Source organism: Bos mutus, chromosome 1, assembly GCF_027580195.1.
Source record: "Bos mutus isolate GX-2022 chromosome 1, NWIPB_WYAK_1.1, whole genome shotgun sequence".
NCBI classification, from domain to species: domain Eukaryota; kingdom Metazoa; phylum Chordata; class Mammalia; order Artiodactyla; family Bovidae; genus Bos; species Bos mutus.
The window spans coordinates 77,623,178-77,642,464 of NC_091617.1; the positions used below are offsets into that span (position 1 = coordinate 77,623,178).

Sequence of the window (19,287 nt, forward strand, 5' to 3'; positions counted from 1 at the left end):
AGCTTGTGCATGGAGTCTCAGGGCAGACAGGCAGATGACATGGTAAGACACTCACAGTCTAGCTGGAGAGACAGGACTCTGCCACGCTTAGATAAACAGCTACAAAATTATGCCCTCAATCTTGTGTGTCCCCTCTTCCCTCAAACACCCAGTATGCATTTAACATGCTACATATTTGTTTGTCTGGATGGCTATCTGCTTCACATAGGGAGTTCCCCAAGGACTCAGGGTTGTATCTTCTTAAACTCTGGAACCCTAATGCCTACTACAATATTTGAAATATAGAAAGTGCTTATAAGTACTCAGTGGATGGATAAATGACTGAAGACCATTTAGTCAGGCAACTGTGATGCTGAGGTAAGAACACCAGAAACCTAGCCAGAGGATGGAAGTCAGAACATTTTTCAGTTTTTTAGCTATTGGGGCTACCTTAGCTGAGCCTCAGTTTTCTCATGTTTAATCTAGGAATAACACCTGCCTTGTGGAATTGTGAGCATCAAATGAAAAACAACAATAAAAGTACTTTGGGCACATGCATTTAAGTGTAAGGTCTTATTAAGCTAAGCAATTGGTACAGATGGTAAATGCTAAAAGATATATAATTATCATAGCTGGAAAACAGATTATGAAGGGAAATTGCCTAATACCATCCAGTAGTAACTTGGGGAATTGGGAGTCAAGTTATTCTTTCCTAAAAGCCTAATCATTCTGTTCCATGTGAAGGTAACATAAATATCTAATAACTGACCGCTGTTATAGGATTGAGGAAGTTACTTGGCTCCGTCTTCCCTGGAAAAACTGCATTCTAATTTGTCTTCAGTTTATTAATGTGCAAAATATGGGGCTTGTGTTAGAGTCTCCAAGGTCCTTTCAGGTTTCAATGGCATCAATATTGACTTCCACTCAATTCAATGAGCAAAATGGACTTAAACTGTCTAAAGGTATATTAGCATTTTTCATAGCTTTTATGTTCTCAATCACTTAGTTGTGTCCAACTCTGTGACCCCATGAACTGAATGTAGCCCGCTAGGTTCCTCTGTCCATTGGATTTTCCACACAAGAATACTGGAGTGGGCTATTTCCTAACCCAGAGGAGCTTCTTGACCCAGGGATTGAATCCATGCCTCAAGCATCTCCTGCACTGACAGGAGGATTCATAACTTTTAAGTGTCCACTTTTTCAGAAAAGGAAGAACAGTACCAACATGGCTTTTCCATTGGCTGCTGTTTCTGATGGTCTCAGGACAAAGGAATTTGGCCTCTGTAATAAATCTGATTAAGACCCATCAGAGGAAGGTAATGAGTCCAAGACTATCTTATTGTATATGCAGGAAAATCCATGAACCAGAAGATATTCTTTACCTCCTCTGCTCTCACTTTTTCTGCAGAATAACACATTAAATGAATGCCCAACAGATTCTTATATATCAGCAGGCTGGTTTCTTTTCTTTTTATCCCAGAGGTTTTCACCATGGAAAACAAATGTTTAGAAACTGGAATTGTTTTTGTGCATTCTTTCCACCATCATCTGTGATTCTATTTTCAAGGTCTAGCTCAAGTGCTGCATCGTCTGGGAGGTCTTTCTTGGTGTTGACCCCCCTCCACATCCACCCTTTTCAGAGCTCTCATCACTGCCTGAGTCTCCCTCACAGACAGATTCTGCCTTGTATTACACCTGGGTATGTGTCTGGTGCTTCTCCTTCATCTAAAGGCTCCAAGAGAGCAGGAATTGAGTTTCAAGGCGCTCATATCCCCCAGAGCACTGAACTCGGCCCTCTGTACACAGGAGGTGTTCATTCAATGGCTCTCGTGATCAGCAAATAGTTTATTCTTCAGTTAAAAGTATTCAAGATACATATGTTTAAATGCTTACTTTTCCCAAGACTTGGAGACAGTAATCACCTCCATCTCCTGGATTCTATTCTATAAAAACTCAGAAACACTCTTGAGCAAAGTCTGACAGCACAATTTCACAAAAGTAACCTTCTTTATTTTATTTTACTTTGAACTTAATTAGGAATGTTTAACCTGCCACCTCTTAATTACATTGGCAAACTGGTGAGGCTTATTGATCTGTGCATGACGAGTTAATTCCAAAAGAGACTTTGACATAAAGCACTTTATTGGACAACACATCGTTATTCCGGCAGCTTTTCTGGAATGACCTGAAGACACTGCCTGGCCAGACATAGGCCAGTTTGGCTTCCTGCCATTTGTGCCAATTTCCAAATGATCTAATAAGAATGCACAATAAATCTCCAAAGAACCAAAGTCTTTCTCTTTTCTCTGGCCTAAAAATGAGGTAAAATCTAGATGGTGAAAGTGCAATCTAAAAGGAAAATTTAGTGGGGCTATATAATGCTTTATTAATATGGCCCTACTGAAGGTCCACCAGAATTCTTTAAAGGCAAGAAGATACTCAATACCTGTTAAATATCTCAGTATGTAGATTCCATATCTAGAAACACAGGATATTCTAATCATCACTCCATCAACCAGTACCAATAATGCATTTAGACCCATAGCCAAAAGGTGCAACTCATTGCTATGTACAGGACTATTGTTTAGTTGCTAAGTTGTGTCTGACTCTTTTGTGACCCCATGGAGTGTCACATTCCAGGCTCCTCTGTCCATAGGATTTTCCACACAAGAATATTGGAGTGGGTAGCCCTCCCCTTCTCCTGGGGTTCTTCCTAACCCAGGGATTGAACCCGCATCTCCTGCACTGGCAGATAGATTCTTTACCACCAAGCCACCATGAACTGCATCCTCCCAAAATTCATGTTGAAGCCCAAACTCACAATGGAACGGTACTTGCAGATGGGGCCCTTGGGAGACAATTGGTTTTAGATGACTTAAAGAGGCTGGGGTCCTCGCTGTGAGATTAGTATCTTTATAAAAGCAGATACCACAGAGCTTATATACACACACACTCTCTCTCCCTGCCATGTGAGGGAACAATAAAAAAGGTGACTCTCTGCAAGCCAGGAAAAGAGCTTGTACCAGAAATCCACCATGCTGGTACCTTGATCTTTGATTTCCAGCCTCTAGCACTGTGAGAAATCTCTGTCGCTTTAAGCCACACAGTCTATGATATTTTGTTATGACCTGAGCAGACTAAGACATTTGTTTAAAAAAAAAAAAAAAACATAAAAAACTAGATACCCCCAGGGTGAGTGGTATTGCTTTGAGCATTATTTTGGAATGTGGAGAAAGGTTTGAGCACAAACAGGGAAAAGAGACGCAAAGAAGAACAGAAAAAATGAGCTTTCCTCTTATGAATCTCACATTCGACACACATGTGGGTGAGATGGTTTGCCAATATAAGGTTAAGTCAAAGGTGAATGATTAAAACAAAAGTACAGATAAAAACTCTGGGAAGACAGAGGAGGAAGTGCATATCTTCAGCTGGAAGGACATAGGGAAGGATTCGCAAGAGTGGTAACCCAACTGGGACCAGAGGGCTGTAAAAAAAAAAAAGACCTATCTGATGACAGGCCATCTGTTAGGTTGAATTTATTTAAGAGACAGGTAGAGGCTAAGATTTAGAGTGCAGGAGCTCAGAGTTCTGCTCTAATCCTATGATAATTCCTTCTTTTCCAAAGCCCTGGTTTTTTAAGCCTTGATTTTGTTAATTTGTAGAAAGGAATAGCAACACTTCTCACTCACCTGTCAGAGTAGAAAAAGAATGACTATATGATATCAGGAGAAACAAAAATGTACAATATGACTTATGTGTACTTTCCTCCATGAAGATGTTCTTTTTTAATTCCCCCTTTTCCTCCAAATGTCTCTATTCTCTTTCCTGAGTTCTTTCCTCTGACACCCTGGCACATTCAGTAAGATCTATTGTGTGGAGAAACTATTTGTCTACTTGTTATGGTTTTATAATAGAATTTACTTAAGAGTTTTTCCTAAACTAGAGTAAAAATATAAACATTTACTTTTTTGTTGTTTAGTCCTGTCCAACTCTTTAGCAGCCTCATGGACTGTAGTACACCAGGCTCCTCTGTCCACGAGATTTCCCAGGCATGGGAAATACTGGAGTGGGTTGCCATTTCCTCCTCCAGGGCATCTTCTTGATTCAAGGATCGAACCCACGTCTCTTGTGTCTCCTACACTGGCAGGCAGATTCTTTACCACTGAGCCACCATGGAAGCCCTTTATTGATGTTAATTACTTCAAATATCTTTTAGCATTATTAAAGAACCCATAAAGTAAAAATAGCTTTTGTGGAACATGTATATCACCCAAAATAATTTTTGTAATTTAAAAACTCATCGCTTATGTTTGTTTGCGATTTTCAGATTTTTAGCGTTCTCAGTGCATCTGTGCATTCCTGACATCCGGAGCAACTCTTTCCCCCTCTCCTGGCATCTGATTTTACCGCATTATAAGTGTAGGAGACTGAATTGTTAAATAATCGTCAAGTTAAAAAAATACTTTTGAAGACCTAGCAGGTGTGCCAGGGCCTTGTCACTATGAAGCCCTCAGAAAGAGTGCTTGCCTTGCTATAAGGAGTGACGCCAACCTCGCCTGGCATCCCCTGACGCTGCAGGGAGGTGAGCAAAAAGGGAGATCCCCAAAGCAGGGTTTTTCTTTAAAGTAAGCCTTGCTGTGGGAGGGAATTACAGTGCCCCATTCAAAGTCATCAGAACATCAGAGAACGTCCACTCTAACTCCCTGGCAATTTTTATCCAAGTTGGGCTTGTGTATTTGACCTTGAGCGCGGCAGCTCTTCTGATGATTCTACAGCTGGAAGCGAGACAGCTGGCTTCACTCTCACATCCTTCCTTTCAATCTTTTGCATTTACATTTCAGCAATGACTGCTCACAGGCTTCCCGAGCCAAGTTCTCTTCTTTGCTTGTTATACACAGACTCCCCATTCCAAGGTACAGCAAAGAGCAAGGAGTCAGATTCTTAGGAGACACTGGGATCTAGAGGGGAAACCCAGTCCCTTTCCAGCTCCTTACCCCAAATAAATATCAAAGCAGCCATAGACTCACATGTTGGGATAAGAACTAAGAAAAAGAAAAAAAATGAATAAAATGTGATAACCCCTAACCCCAGCACACATACACTCTCTAAGGGTTTCAAATCAGTAAGGAAATGTGCCTGAGTCTCAAATGACTATGCTGCTGCTGCTGCTAAGTCGCTTCAGTCATGTCCGACTCTGTGTGACGCCATAGACGGCAGCCCACCAGGCTCCCCCGTCCCTGGGATTCTCCAGGCAAGAACACTGGAGTGGGTTGCCATTTCCTTCTCCAGTGCATGAAAGTGAAAAGTGAAAGTCAAGTCACTCAGTTGTGTCCAACTCTTCGACCCCATGGACTCCACCCTACCAGGCTCCTCCAACCATGGGATTTTCCAGCCAAGAGTACTGGAGTGCGGTGCCATTGCCTTCTCCGCAAATGACTATAGAGAGGGTTAAATCCTACAAGGGGCTGCCTGGTGGCTCAGATGGTTAAGAACCTGCCGGCAATGTGGGAGACCTGGGTTCGATCCCTGGATCAGGAAGATACCCTGGAGAAGGGAATGGCTACCCACTCCAGTATTCTTGCCTGCAGAATTCCACGGACAGAGGAGCCTGGTGGGCTACAATCCATGGGGTCGCAAAGAGTCGGACATGACTGAGGGACTAAACCACCAAATCCTATAAGAGAAGGAGAAACAAAAGATGTGCATATTTAGGAAAGGCCACATCAATTTGGGGAAGTTCCAAAAAAGCTTTTTAAGGCTGGATGACACAGATTTTCAAGTGATGGAGATGGGGAAAGGTACAAGACAGCAATCCAGTCTGGGCACACAGAGAGAGGGCTAAGATAGCAATGGCTAGGGGAAATGTCCAGTTTGGTCATGTGTTGTAAGGGAATGTGTGGGAGAAAGATGGGGGTAATAGTGAATTATTTGAGGACTACTTCTTACAGAGAAGGGGCTGGTGGTAGAGGCACAGGGATCTCAAACCTGAGCATATCTAAGAATCTGCCCCAAGAGCCTTGTAAAATATGCTAATTTTCTGGCTGTTTGTGCAGGAATTCTGGGGAGTGGTCCAGAATTTTACTTTTAATGAGGACTTCAGGGTGATCCCCTGGAGGAGGAAATGGCAACCCACTACAGTATTCTTGCCTGGAGAATCCTATGGACAGAAGAGCCGGGTAGGCTATAAACCTGGGGTTGCAAAAGAGCTGGACATGACTGGCTACTAAACAGCAACAACATTATGACATCAAAGCAGTGATCTCTGACACCTTTTGGGGAAACCAAGTTTCCAGAGTTTCATGGCTGGCCATTGCCCCTCAGACTCAGAATTCTCAAACCACCAATCTGCGGGTAACATTCCAGAAACGGTAATGCTGGTGAATAACTGACCTTTAGTGATTCAAGTTAGGCAAACTTCTCCTTTGCAGGTTTGGTAGGTGTGTCCCTGAAGCTTGGTCTGTGAAGTTATTTACCACTCAAAGCCCACATATGTTTCTACTACTAAGCCCTGTCAACTTCTCTGAACCCTCACTTAGGGTTTAGAGGTAAGAAATACCACTTTTATTCTACTTGTGATGAAATTTAAGCCAAATGAAATGAGGTGGATACAGCATGGTAGCTGGCCTAGCTGAGTGTGAATGAGGTCTGACTTTAAATTCCATATTCTTTCTCTAACATTTTTTGCCACTACATATCAGGTCCCTTAAATGAAAGACTACATATCTTATTTAGGGCTCTTGAACTTATTTTTAGGCTTATTTTTAAGATCAATTTGAAAGCGTAAACACACACTCACACATACACACTCGCTCTTTCTCTCTCTCCTTTGCCCAAACCCTTTTTCTTTTAATTGAAAATGTATTTCATTTTTTCTCTTCTGAGGGTACAGAGCAGTTCAGAAGACCCTACTGATGCAGACTCCATGCTGTAGATGGGTAATTACCATTCCTTTATCCTTTAAGAGATACAAGATAAATATGAAAGAAAATGAGGAACAGACGCCTTCCCTATTTTCTTTCCACCCTTTTATCTCTAAAGTAGGAAGTTTACTGAACCACTGCCAACAATTCACTCAGCCTAATGAAGTGTATAAGTAATAGGATTAAATAATCTTAAGCCATTATTACAGTGGCCTGATGCTGACATTCATCCAAACTCTGGCAAACACCGAGTGGTGAGTTCATGCTTGATTTAAAAATAAACAAACTAGAGCAGTGGGAAGGTTCTAGCATAAAGTTTCAGAGGCATTTAACCTGGAAATCTGAAACTCTCCACCTTGGTTGGGGCTGAAGCAAATGCTGTCCTATTTCTAACCTCTCCAACCAGAATTTATGCAACCCAACATTTTCTAGGGATGTTTCTCTGGGGCCTGTGGCCGCATATGGTTAAACCTCTTCATGTCAGTCCCAAAGAAAGCAGGTAGTTCTTTGAAGGCATCAGCAAGGCTCATGGTTACTATTCCTGCCTCTGACATTAATAAACCATATAACCTCAGGCAAATCAGTCAGCTTTCTTGGACTTTAGGTTTTCTCTGCTATAAAAATGACTTTATTGAATTTCTGAGGCTCCTCCTGGCCCTTAAACAGAGTTCAAATCTATGACAACAGATCAGGATGGGAACTGGAGGACAGTTTCTGTTCAGTTAGGTATCTTTGTTGTTCCAGGCAGTCTACTTACATGTATGAGCTTTACTACCCTTACCAGGATAGGACTACCTTAGAGCCTTCAGGGATGTCCATGGTGGGCAGTAATCAAAATCAGCAAAGGGTTGGGGTCTATCTGGGGAAAAAGGCTAAATAAAAACCATTAGCAAAGAACACTGCAGTAACTATTCCTCTCCCACTAAAAGCTGTGCTGTTGTATAATTATAGGGTGCTGATATAAATGCCTGTTAAAGTGAGAGGTTCATTACAAAGCATATTCAACCCCAGAATCATTTCACTCATGAGTTAATTATTCCTGTAAAATTTTATCGCATTCTTCATTTAGATCATGTATGCCTTTAAACGTTTGTCTAGGTGCTTTATATTTTTGTTATTTCTGTATAAAGATTTTTTTCCTGTTATATTTTCTAAACATAAATTCCTAATTTTAATGTTGGTAGGTGACTAAACTTTTGTTATTCTAATACTCTAGGTTTCCTCAGATTTTCTGCAACAATTATCATATCATCTGTAAATGTTTATACATCCTAGTCTTATAATTTTGAGTAAAGAAGTCTCAGAAATGTAGGCATGATACAATGGCATTCATTTAAAATTAAGAAACAATATATGCAAACAACACAATTATATATACATGCATACATTCTGGTCTTCCCTGGTGGCTCAGTGGTAGAGAATCTGCCTGCAATGCAGGAGAGACAAGAGACATGGGCTCGAGCCCTGGATCAGGAAGATCCTCTGGAGAAGCAAATGACAACCCAGTCCATTATTCTTGCTTGGGAAATCTCATGGACAGAGGAGTCCATGGGGGTGCCAAGAGTCAGACACGACTTAGCAACTAAATAACAACAACAATACATATATATTAGAGATAGGTAGTAAAACTACAAATAAATACATGGCTATAATAAAAAACAAACTTAGGATAGTAGCTACCTCTATACAGGAGTCTTGAGCAAGTGATTAGGGACAAGAACCTAAGAGATTTCAACTGAATTTCTACTGTTTTATTTCTTAAACTGGATAATGTGTACATGGAATTTAGTCTTATTTTATTTTTTTATTTTTGTGATGGAAATATTATGTAATTGGCATATATATATAAAACAAAGACAAGGTCATACATACATGTAAATATATATGTATGTGTATATATATACTTTGTTTCTAAATTTTCATTACAAAGACTAGAATGTTAAGAATAATATTAACATAATAGCAGGAATCCTACAAAGATCTAGGAAAATCTAGAAAGAAGGCTCACCGTTAGTTTATCAGACTTGTACATCTTTTTTCTTCTATTGTACTTCAGTTATTTTTATTTTTTTGAATTACTGCAATTGTTTTTATTTTTAAACAAGAATGTGTGATAAATTTCATTAAGTGCCCTTTTGGCATCTATGAAGATGATTATCTAGCTTTTTAAAAAATTTGAAATATCAATACATTGACATGTTAAAAGATTCCCAACACTGTTCTACCATTGGAATCATGGAGTAACCTGAGTTGTTTCATTATGTGGCATTCAATCTGTTAACATTTCATTTAGAATTTCTGCATTTATGAAAGTTTGATCAGCATAGAGTTCTCTGTTGGGAGCAACCTAGGTTAAGTATTATTAATCAGACTCAGGCTGGCTCTTCAAGATAATATAGGAAGCTTATCTTCTCTTGCTGAACTCTGAAAGTTGAAATAGCACAGGAATCAGTTGTTCTTCAAAGATCTGAAAAATTCTGTTAGTGAAATTTCTCGGTTCTTTCTCAGGTGGGTAGCTCTGCATTTCATCCAGGCTTATGAGGTTAAGTTTCCTTCCCTTGTATTTAGTTTTGCACAGAAAATAGCCTCTTTTATATAAAATTTTAATTGCAATAATATTGAATGTCTCTAGACCTATCCTGAAAGCTTCTTTTTCATTCCTAATTTTCTTTAATTTTTTTCTTCCCTTTTTTCTTGATTATCTTCACTGGATGTTTCTTTTGTTGTGTTTTTCAAAGAATCGTCTCCTGGACCCAAACATTCTAATAATTTTCAGTGTATTGGTAACTGCCTTTATTTTACGTAATCCTTTCTCCCTTTGGATTGATTTTGTTGTCCATTTCTAGCTTTTTAAGTGAAGTGAAGTCGCTCAGTCATGTCCAACTCTTTGCAACCCTGTGGACTGTAGCCTACCAGGCTCTTCTGTCCATGTGATTTTCCAGGGAAGAATACTGGAGTGGGTTGCCATTTCCTTCTCCAGGGGATCTTCCCGACCCAGGGATTGAACCCGGTTCTCCCACATTGTAGGCAGACACTTAACCATTTGAGCCACCAGGGAAGTCTAGCTTTTTAAGTTCATATATTTGCACTCTTTCTTGTTGCAATGAAAAGATTCTAACTTTAAGTGGAATTCAACTTCAGCTGCATTGTATTCTCCTTTATCATTTAGGGCTATCATTATCACTACATTCTAAGAATTTTTTAATCCAAGAGTATGTTTGTTCATCCTTTTATAGATTTCTTATCTTACTATACTATTGTGTACAACTCTACCAGTCAAAATATGAACTATTTCCATTTTCCTTTTAGACTATAATATGATGCTTTTCTAAGTCTTCTATGAAGATTTGGAAAGAAGATATAACCGCTTAGGTTGTATGGATTAGCTCAATCATATTATTCAACTTCTATAATTGGTTTGTCAGAGACTACAAGAAATGTGCTAAAGTTTTATAACTATGGTTTTACCATTTTAAGGCCATATTTCATCAATATATTTATATCATATATTTCAACGTAATGCTATTTACTGAATAAAGGTTCAAGTTGTTCTTTGGGAACTCTGACTTAACATATTTTTTTTGGCTTGTTTGGTGGTTTTGTCCTAAAACTGTACTTTGCTATTAATATTATAGTTAGTAGGTAATTAATGTAATTTTCCTTTGGTCTGAATTTGCCATTACATCTTTTCCAATCTCTTTATTTTTAACTATTAGTTTTATTGGTTCATGGCTTATCACCATTTTATTTGCTGTGGATTTCCCACACATGTTTTGATTAATTTATTTGTCTGCTGGAATATTTCTTTGAGTCACTTTTTTAGCAAAGGGAGTGTACATAAATACTCTTTTTGAGTGTCCATGGAATATTTAAAAGCTACTTCTAAGGAAGACAAAGTTTGATATACTATTAAGTAATAAAAGCAAGTTATGAATTAGTACGACCTCATTGTGTTTGCATGTATGTGTAAATATTTATACAATGGGTTGGCCAAAAGGCTCATACAGATTTTTTCCTGTAAGTTGTTACAGAAAACCCCAAACAAGCTTTTTGACCAACCCAATAGCTGTGTGGTTACATTTACTAACATATGTCCATACTCAGATAACACTGAAATGGAAAAGAAATATGTGGTAAAATGTAAACTGTTAAAACATTTAGACAGCAGAACTATATACCTTTTAAAATATTTTCCAATTTTTCTCTAATAAGCAAATAATACTTAAAAACTGAGGTTTCATTGTTTTTTTTTTTTTTAAAGAATTACTACCATAAGAAAAAATAGTCTGAGCTCAATGTGGTAATAGAGAAAAATTAATAAAGAAAAAGGAAATATAGTAATAATAAGGAAGATTTACAATTATTTGTTGGATATGTGGAAAGAACTGGATTTGAGAATCAAAAGCCAGAGTCAAGTCCTGGCCTTGACACTCATGCTCTATGGAACTAAGCAAACCAAAGTTTTCTAAAACTCAATTTATTACTACTGGGAATGAATACAATAATAATTGTATCTACTTTCTAAGATCATGAGAGAATGACATGGGATAAAAGTACTTGAAAAAGTTAAAGCACCACATAAACATCAGTTATTTGTATATTATTTTTAACCATAAGAAGAGGCTTTTGCCTTAAGACTCAAGGCATTTCAAAGACAGCAAAAAGTAAATGCTCAAGAAAGTGAAGGGCAGCAATTTTACCTCGTAGAAGTTTAGACTTTCAGGTTCTGTAGTACTGGAAGATATGATTCATGTGGTCATCACTAAAAATCGTGGAGATTTTAAGTCTATAATCCCAGGGGGCTGTCAGTATCTATACATTTTTAGAAAGCTAAACTCTCGTTTCAGGGCAGCAGTATGGATCCAGCAATAAAATGCAAGTTAGATCTGTTCCCTAGTCTTCATTTTGGCTATTACTTTGAAAACATCAAAACCACTGTAAACAGGACAAAGGATCTCCCCCTTGTCTGTTTCACAAGGTTCTAATAGGTATGGTAAGGTACAGTTAAAGAGGCTCAGGAGCATTATAAAACGCAAGGGCCCATGCAAATGGAAGAGAGAACTATTCATAGTAGTTAACATGGTTAAGTCTCTCAAGAGTATACTTGACAAATTCTCTTGCTTGAATCATTTTTCTCCTTCCTGGGACAGTGCCTGTGGGATGATGTAACATTAAGAAGAAAGTGTGTGTGTGTGTGTGTGTGCATGTAAAAGAGAGAGGGAGAGAGGGAGAGGAAGATGAGAGAGCAGAAATGGGTAATTAAGAAAAAAGAAAGGAAGTTCATGTGAATTTTTCAAGTTTAGTCTAAACTCTCAGGTCCTTTCCTAATACCCACATAAAGCACAGGCCATAACTGCTTTTAAAACATTTTATTAGGAGAAGTTGAGCATCTAAAAGGACAAGTTCCCTGTGGAGGTACAAAACCTGCCTCTTAATGTAGCTTGAAAAGTTAGAATGCTTTGACTGTAGCCATGTAGTGACAGAGAGAGCAAAAGACTGTGTGTGTTGGCCACTAATGTGTCAAATTCAGGAACTTTCAAGTGTTTAGTCTCCTGTGGAGTTGGCCTCCGATTTCCTGAGGTCTTTTAATCACTTAGATTGTAACTGTAATAAAAATGTCTGTACTAACTTCCACTGCCGGAGAGTTAAGGGTTGGATTCCATCCACTCTGAGTAAGAGCCCTGGTTTAGGGAAAGATCCTTGGCTGCCATTTCATAAACAGACTTGCTGAGAATCTCTGATGCACTAGGTCTCTAGGTCCAGACTCTTTGGCAATGCTAAGAACACAGCAACTCTTTTATAAATCTGTACTTAGGAGTAAACCTGCCTCACTAAGGGCAGAAGGCCACATAAGTGGGAGGCACAGTTGCTGCCTATGCCAACACAAAAATCTTCTTAAGCAAAACATGAACTTCTTCTCATATCTGTCCTCATGCTCTTCCTATGACATCTATTTATTTCAGTATTTCCATAGCAACTGCAGCTATTAAATTATCCCAAACTTAGAGGATTTCTAAATTCTATCAAATTAAGCTAAGGGAAAAAGCAACAATAATAATATTATTAATCAGGTCAAGCCCTGATATTAGTAAACCACTTCTTCATGATGTATAAAATATTACACTTATTTACTCCTTCCCTTTGAAGACCGGGAAGAAGTTATTACCTCCCTTTAATAAATGAGGATACTGGTACTCAGAAATTAAATTACCTTGCTAACATCACACCACGAGAGCAAGGACTAGAACCATGTACACTTACTTATACTACTTTTCTTCCCTAGGAAGTTAGTGCTCTTAATTTTAATCTGTTCATTTAAATAAATCCACTAGAATAACCAAAACTAAGTTTTAAGAGACCTATCATCAAAGTATAAAAGAATCTCATTGATTTTGCTAATTATAAAAACTCAAATTAAAAACCATTACATAATGTACCTATTAAATTGATTCAAAACAAATGTAAACAAACCTCTTCAAGCGGATAGAGGTTATAGTTTAACATTTGGTCTTGTTATTGCTCCCAGTTCTGAAAATTGGAAAAAAATCTTCTTAAATCTAGAAAAAGTTCTCCAAATTGCTGTAAACTTGGTAACATAAATCAAAGGATTTACATTTAGAAAGTAATTCAAAATAAAATAACATAAAACATTTTACTCAGTTATTTATAGGCATGTTATATACAATACTCGGAGAAGGCAGTGGCACCCCACTCCAGTACTCTTGCCTGGAAAATCCCATGGGTGGAGGAGCCTGGTAGGCTGCAGTCCATGGGGTCGTTAAGAGTCGGAAATGGCAACCCACTCCAGTGTTCTTGCCTGGAGAATCCCAGGGACAGGGAAGCCTGGTTGGCTGCCGTCTATGGGGTCGCACAGAGTCAGACACGACTGAAGTTACTTAGCAGTAGCAGTATATACAATACTTAAAGATTGAAAAATACCCAATATCTTTCTAGTGGCAAATGTTTTTAGAAAGGAGTATGTAAACATAATTTAAAAGTAAACAAATAAAAAGCTAAAAATGGAAATTATTAACAATGGAAAGCTATGTACATATTCACATTAAATCAATCAATAGAAAATACAAAAGAAAGCATGTATAAAATTAGTAAAGAGGATTACAGTGCCTTAATGAATCAAATTTGTTTAACTGCAGCTATATACATGTAAGAATTAAGGATTTAAGAAATCACTGGCAAATATAAATAACCATTGACTCAAACATAAAGCCATAGCTGGTGTATTTTTACCTAAATTATGTAAATAATTGATGACTAATTTAGGCAAGAATAAATTAAATTATTTTAGACTAATCTCCTTCCTGAACTCAGAACATCAAGCAGGGTGGTCCTTACACAGGAATAATTGTCTAACTAAACCACTATCTTTACTATTCTGACTCCATCAATAACAACAACAAAAGGCACAGACTGAGGCCCAGCGATAGGCTTTCTCCATTCTGCACAGGACATTTTTCAGACATCTCCTTTCCACTAACAGAACAGGAGGCAACTGAATGAATGACATTGCTGGTGCTTCCTGTGAAACGGCTTTGGCTCCAAGAGAGATACACACAGCCCTACGGTCCTCCTTCATACAAACTCCATCTTCAAAACAAACATTTCATTTTATCCTCGCAGCTCCCCCACCATCCCGCTGAAGAGAACTCTTTACATTTTTAGTGTTGCAGCTTACTGGTCTTTTGAAATTTCAGAAGAAATTAAAATGCTAAAACATCCATCTGAGGGCTTGAGTGCTGTGCTGAACTCTGAAATCAATGTCGAACAAGGGTCTTTGAGTAAAGCTTAACTGAATTCTGACAAAAATTAAATTACATTTAGAGTCACCACGGATAGATCTCATTAAAGAAAAATCCTGATTAAAGTTTCTTCAGAGGGAATGCAGTCAAAAAGGATGGTAAGAATTTCCATTATTTGAATTCCTTCACTTTTTCCAAGGATGTGATTAAATATCACCCAGTGTTCACTGTCATGAGCATACTATAGGAACAGGCAACCAAGACCGAAGGAAACACATCCTCAAGAATCACTGAGATGCTTGCCTGAAACGGAGGCAGAAGCCTTAGTCTACCAGAGTAAAAGCCCATATTAGCCAGCTTAGACTTTCTTCAGTTTTACCACACACTCTGGAGAGTAAGCAAATCCTTTAAAAATGGGAGAGGGGTGTGTCTGAGATTTCCAAGCGTGGTGCATCTCACTGCACATGTTAGGTGCTAGCTTTTCAAAAGTGCTAAATAGGCCAGAGATTTTATCAAAATTAATTTCAGAGCAATACTCATCCCACTACTGTTCCCTGAGCCCGCCCAGTGTGCTTTACAAGAATTACCACATTTCACATTTGTAAGTCTTGGGAAAAATCCTGCAATAATCACCATTATATATGAGAAAACAGGCTTAGAAAGATCAAGTAACTTTCCCGAGGAGACAAAGTTTTAAGTGATGTAACCAAATTCAAACCCATGTTCTTCATACTGTGTTATATTGTTTCCCAATACTGACCATGTGATTCCTAACCAGGAAGGGATGAAAACTGAAGGAGGCAGCCACTGGAGCATCAGCCAAGTAGTGAGAATCAACACTGCACTCCAAAAAAAGGGTGAAAAATAGACACAAGAACTACAAAAAAACCCCAGTATTCTGTGGTCACTTAGTGTATGGACAAACAGCCAGAGGTGCTTCTGGAAGCTCTGCTGACATTGCCACAGAACACACTGCAATAAATAATTTCACTGTGGCCCTAGATCATTGTGAATGACAATCCATACTACTTATTTACTGGGGATTTTGCAATTTTCTCTTTCAACAGAGATTTTTAAGAGTGATATTTTAAACATTCTTATTTATTAAAGACGTAGATTTTTGTTCACTAGACTTTTCCTGATATGTAATTGTTCCTTCCAAATCAATGGGACATCACTGTGTTTGTATTTATATTCTGGATAAACTAAAGCCTTATTGTGTCTGCACTGAATATGAGACTGTGTGAACCACTGAAGTTAATCTCGGCTCTGACACTAATAAAATGACATAAGTCATTTTCTTCCTCTCTGTATTCTCACTTCTAAAGAGAGGAGTTAGACAAATGATCTTAAGTTTTTTTTCCAGCTCCAGCGTTGTGTGGCACTATAATGATGCTATATGTGACTAAGTTGCCTTTAGGGAGGAAAATGAGATAAAATTGAACTGGAGAGATGCAAAACAATATTTCATCTTGCAAGATCTTAATCTCAAAGAGATTTCAGATCTGTGCTACAGATTCCAGGGCTGCAATGAGTTAGAGCTGTCAGATTATGGGAAAATCCCAATGAGGCCAGAAACTTCTGCAATAAACTTGAACCTCGGGGCTCCGCCAAGCTATGTATAGCTTCCAATACCTTGCACCCGAGGTTTCTCTTATGTTGCAATGCTGTGGGGGCTGAGGGCCAAATCATGCCTCTTGTGTGGGTTTGCAAAAAGGCACTACTTTTTCCACTGATAAGCGTTCAACTGAGAGATAAAATCATGTAGAAGGATGGCAAGGAAATTTACTTTAGATTTAAAAAGTTTATGTTCATTTACCAAACTGCTCTATCAGAAGACAGCTTAATGTGTAGATTTAAGTAGCCTGGCAAACAGCTAAGATAATGGGACAACAAGTATTTTATAGTCACTCAACTATGTTATTAAAATATAATTGTGAATTTAAGGAAAGGAAACAGCACAACTATTTTCCTTTAAGGTACTATAAAATATCAATAGTTTATCTAATTGCATCACTGAAAATTTGCTGGGTTTGACAGTTTAAGGGCTTCCCTGGTGGCTCAGTGGTAAAGAATTCACCTGCTAATGCAGGAGACATGGGTTCAATTCCTGGGTCAGGAAGATCCCTTGGAGAAGCAAATGAGGAAATGGCAACCCACTCTAGTATTCATGCCTGGGAAAACCCATGGACAGAGGGAGCCTGGTGGGGCTTCAGTCCATGGGGTCCCAAAATTGTTGGATACAACTTAGAGGACTAAATAACAATGACAGGTAAGAGAAATTCTGGGTAGAAAGAAGGTGATTCAATCATCCCAGGAGTTTGAAAGAGTACTTACAATTCCCAAGGCCCTGCAACATGTTTCTCTACAAATATGACATCAAATACAGAGTGAGGCTTAATAATCAGAGGTGTGACTCTGCTACTTGGGAAACCTGATGCTTCAAGGGGGAACATGTTAGCTTGTACATATATGCTTGTAAGCCCCAGGGCGCTGATCTTCCTGGCAGACCACTAACTGAACGGTAGCCCCAGCCAATGCACCTTTTGACCTCAAATTAACAAGGGACATAGGGATAAAAATTAAGATATGTCAATCTATACACTAGCACAGTTTGAAATCTAATCAGAAGCAAAGACCAGAGGGCTACATTTGATCTGGAGTGATCGATATTTTGCCTTAGAAGTCATTCTAGTAAATTACCCGAGGACCGAATCTGAACTTACGATGTAGCAGGGCTCGCAGTAGGCTTTCTTTTCCACCGCATAGAAGGGCTGCCCTCGGAGCTTGTTGTTACAGATGATGCAGGTAAAACAATCCACGTGGAAGACCTGATCCATGGCAGTGCATCCTGTCCCTTCCCCAACTACGTTTTCCCCACAGCGAGCACAGCGGCCTGAAAGAAAAGAGGGATTGACTGTAAAGAACACCTTTAGTTCTTCTAAAGAGGACACCATGGGTGACACAGTACATCTGTCAAGTCAACAGCAGCAACAGGCTCACCACCACTGCCCTCATCATCAAGATCACAGTGACCACGGCAGCCACCACGAGGCCAGCACTGTGGGGATTTTACAAACCAGCTGAGGAGCTGACTCTCATAGACAAGGTCCCATGGGAAGTGACCAAGTAGAACTCAGGTCTTCTGACGTGGAGGCCAATGCTCTGCCTCTGATCTCACACAGAAATGTAAGAGAAACTCGACTAAGGATGGTGGGAGTGGAAAGCACAGCATTCTTTCTCCTTGGAGCTACCAGTTAGATTGTGAGGAAACCGGGTCCAAACTCAAACTTCAGCTCCTTATATAAAAGCCTGGGTTGCAAAGCCTCTGCGTCCAGTCCTTAGTGACAGGCAGATTAAAAAAAAAAAAAGTAGTCTCTTTTATTTCCAGACAGCACTGATTGTTTTTTCTCATATTGAGCTGGAATGCTTCCTCACTGTTACCCAATAGTCCCAGTTCTGTCTTTTAAGGTCTCAAGAAATGCATCTCATTTCTTACACTTGACACCCTTTAAGATATTACAACTCAGCATTGCCTCTAAATCTGTTTACAGTTTGAATATCCCTTAATCATGCAACAGTTCCACAGACTGTAGGGTTCTGAGTCCCTCATGGTTTTGATTGTCATTGTCCAGCCCAGTGTTGTGTAAATTTTCAGCATTATTACATTGATCCCTGGGGCTCCTGACCACATATGGACATCATGTTTAGCTTGAAAAAAAAAAAAAAAAACTGCATTAAGTTTTTAACTAGAACATTAAAATGTAATTTCAAAAAAAAAATTGTGTAATGGAAAGGCATTGTGCTGGCTACAGTCTATATCCATAATTGACTTCATTTTGGGAATCTTAAGCCAGAGGCCACAGTCACATTCATTTTCCCCTTCTTATTCTTTATTTCTATGAAGGCAAAAAGTCTTAACAGGTTATTACAAGTTCATTGGAAATGTCAGCAAGAATTGACAGACTTTCACAAATAAGCTTTAGCAAACCTAGTGCTTTTCTCGGTGCTTTATATATATTAACTCATTTCATATTCACAATAACTTATATGGCAAGTAATTGCTATTCTTATCTTACAGATGAGGAAACTGGGTTACAAAAGTGGTTAACTGCCTTCTAACCCAAGCAGTCTAACTTCAGTGTTGATGGTCCTAACCACTCTGCTGTCTTGCCTCTGCTTAGTTCTGTGCATCAGGATTGCACACAGAGCTGACATTATGGATAAATCTCTTACTAAAGACTGCTTTCAGTGCTCCATCACATTGGATTGACTACCATTTAACACCTAAAAGGGATGGGGGTTAAATATTTCAACTCAGGAGCAAAGAGGCAAAGGTGTTTCTAATTCCCTCTGGTTGCACTGGTCCTGGGAAGTATTTCTTAATATATTTTGTTGCAGAATTTAAGTATAGCCCAAACTTTAGAACATTTTCCCCCTAAAGAATAGACCCAACTATAGAACATTTTCCTCCTAAAGAATAAGAAATATTAAATGCTGGAAAAAAATGTCAAACTCTTCAGCACTTGATATTTTTTTGAAGTCTTGATATCATATTCTTGACATTTGATAAACTTTAATAAACTGCGTGGCTTGATTTACAAATTTATTCAAAGAGAAAACTTGTATCT

The 19,287-nt window shown here is 38.6% G+C and overlaps 1 protein-coding gene across 11 annotated transcripts in view; it reads right to left on the minus strand.

The window, feature by feature from the left end:
* Window positions 1–19,287, minus strand: part of LPP (LIM domain containing preferred translocation partner in lipoma) — a 765,001-nt gene that overhangs the window by 115,316 nt on the left and 630,398 nt on the right. For all 11 annotated transcript variants that reach the window (XM_070371859.1, XM_070371864.1, XM_070371863.1 and 8 more), the window contains one exon: window positions 17,383–17,552. In XM_070371859.1, the coding sequence (XP_070227960.1) occupies window positions 17,383–17,552 (170 nt within the window). The remainder of the gene's footprint in view (window positions 1–17,382; window positions 17,553–19,287) is intronic.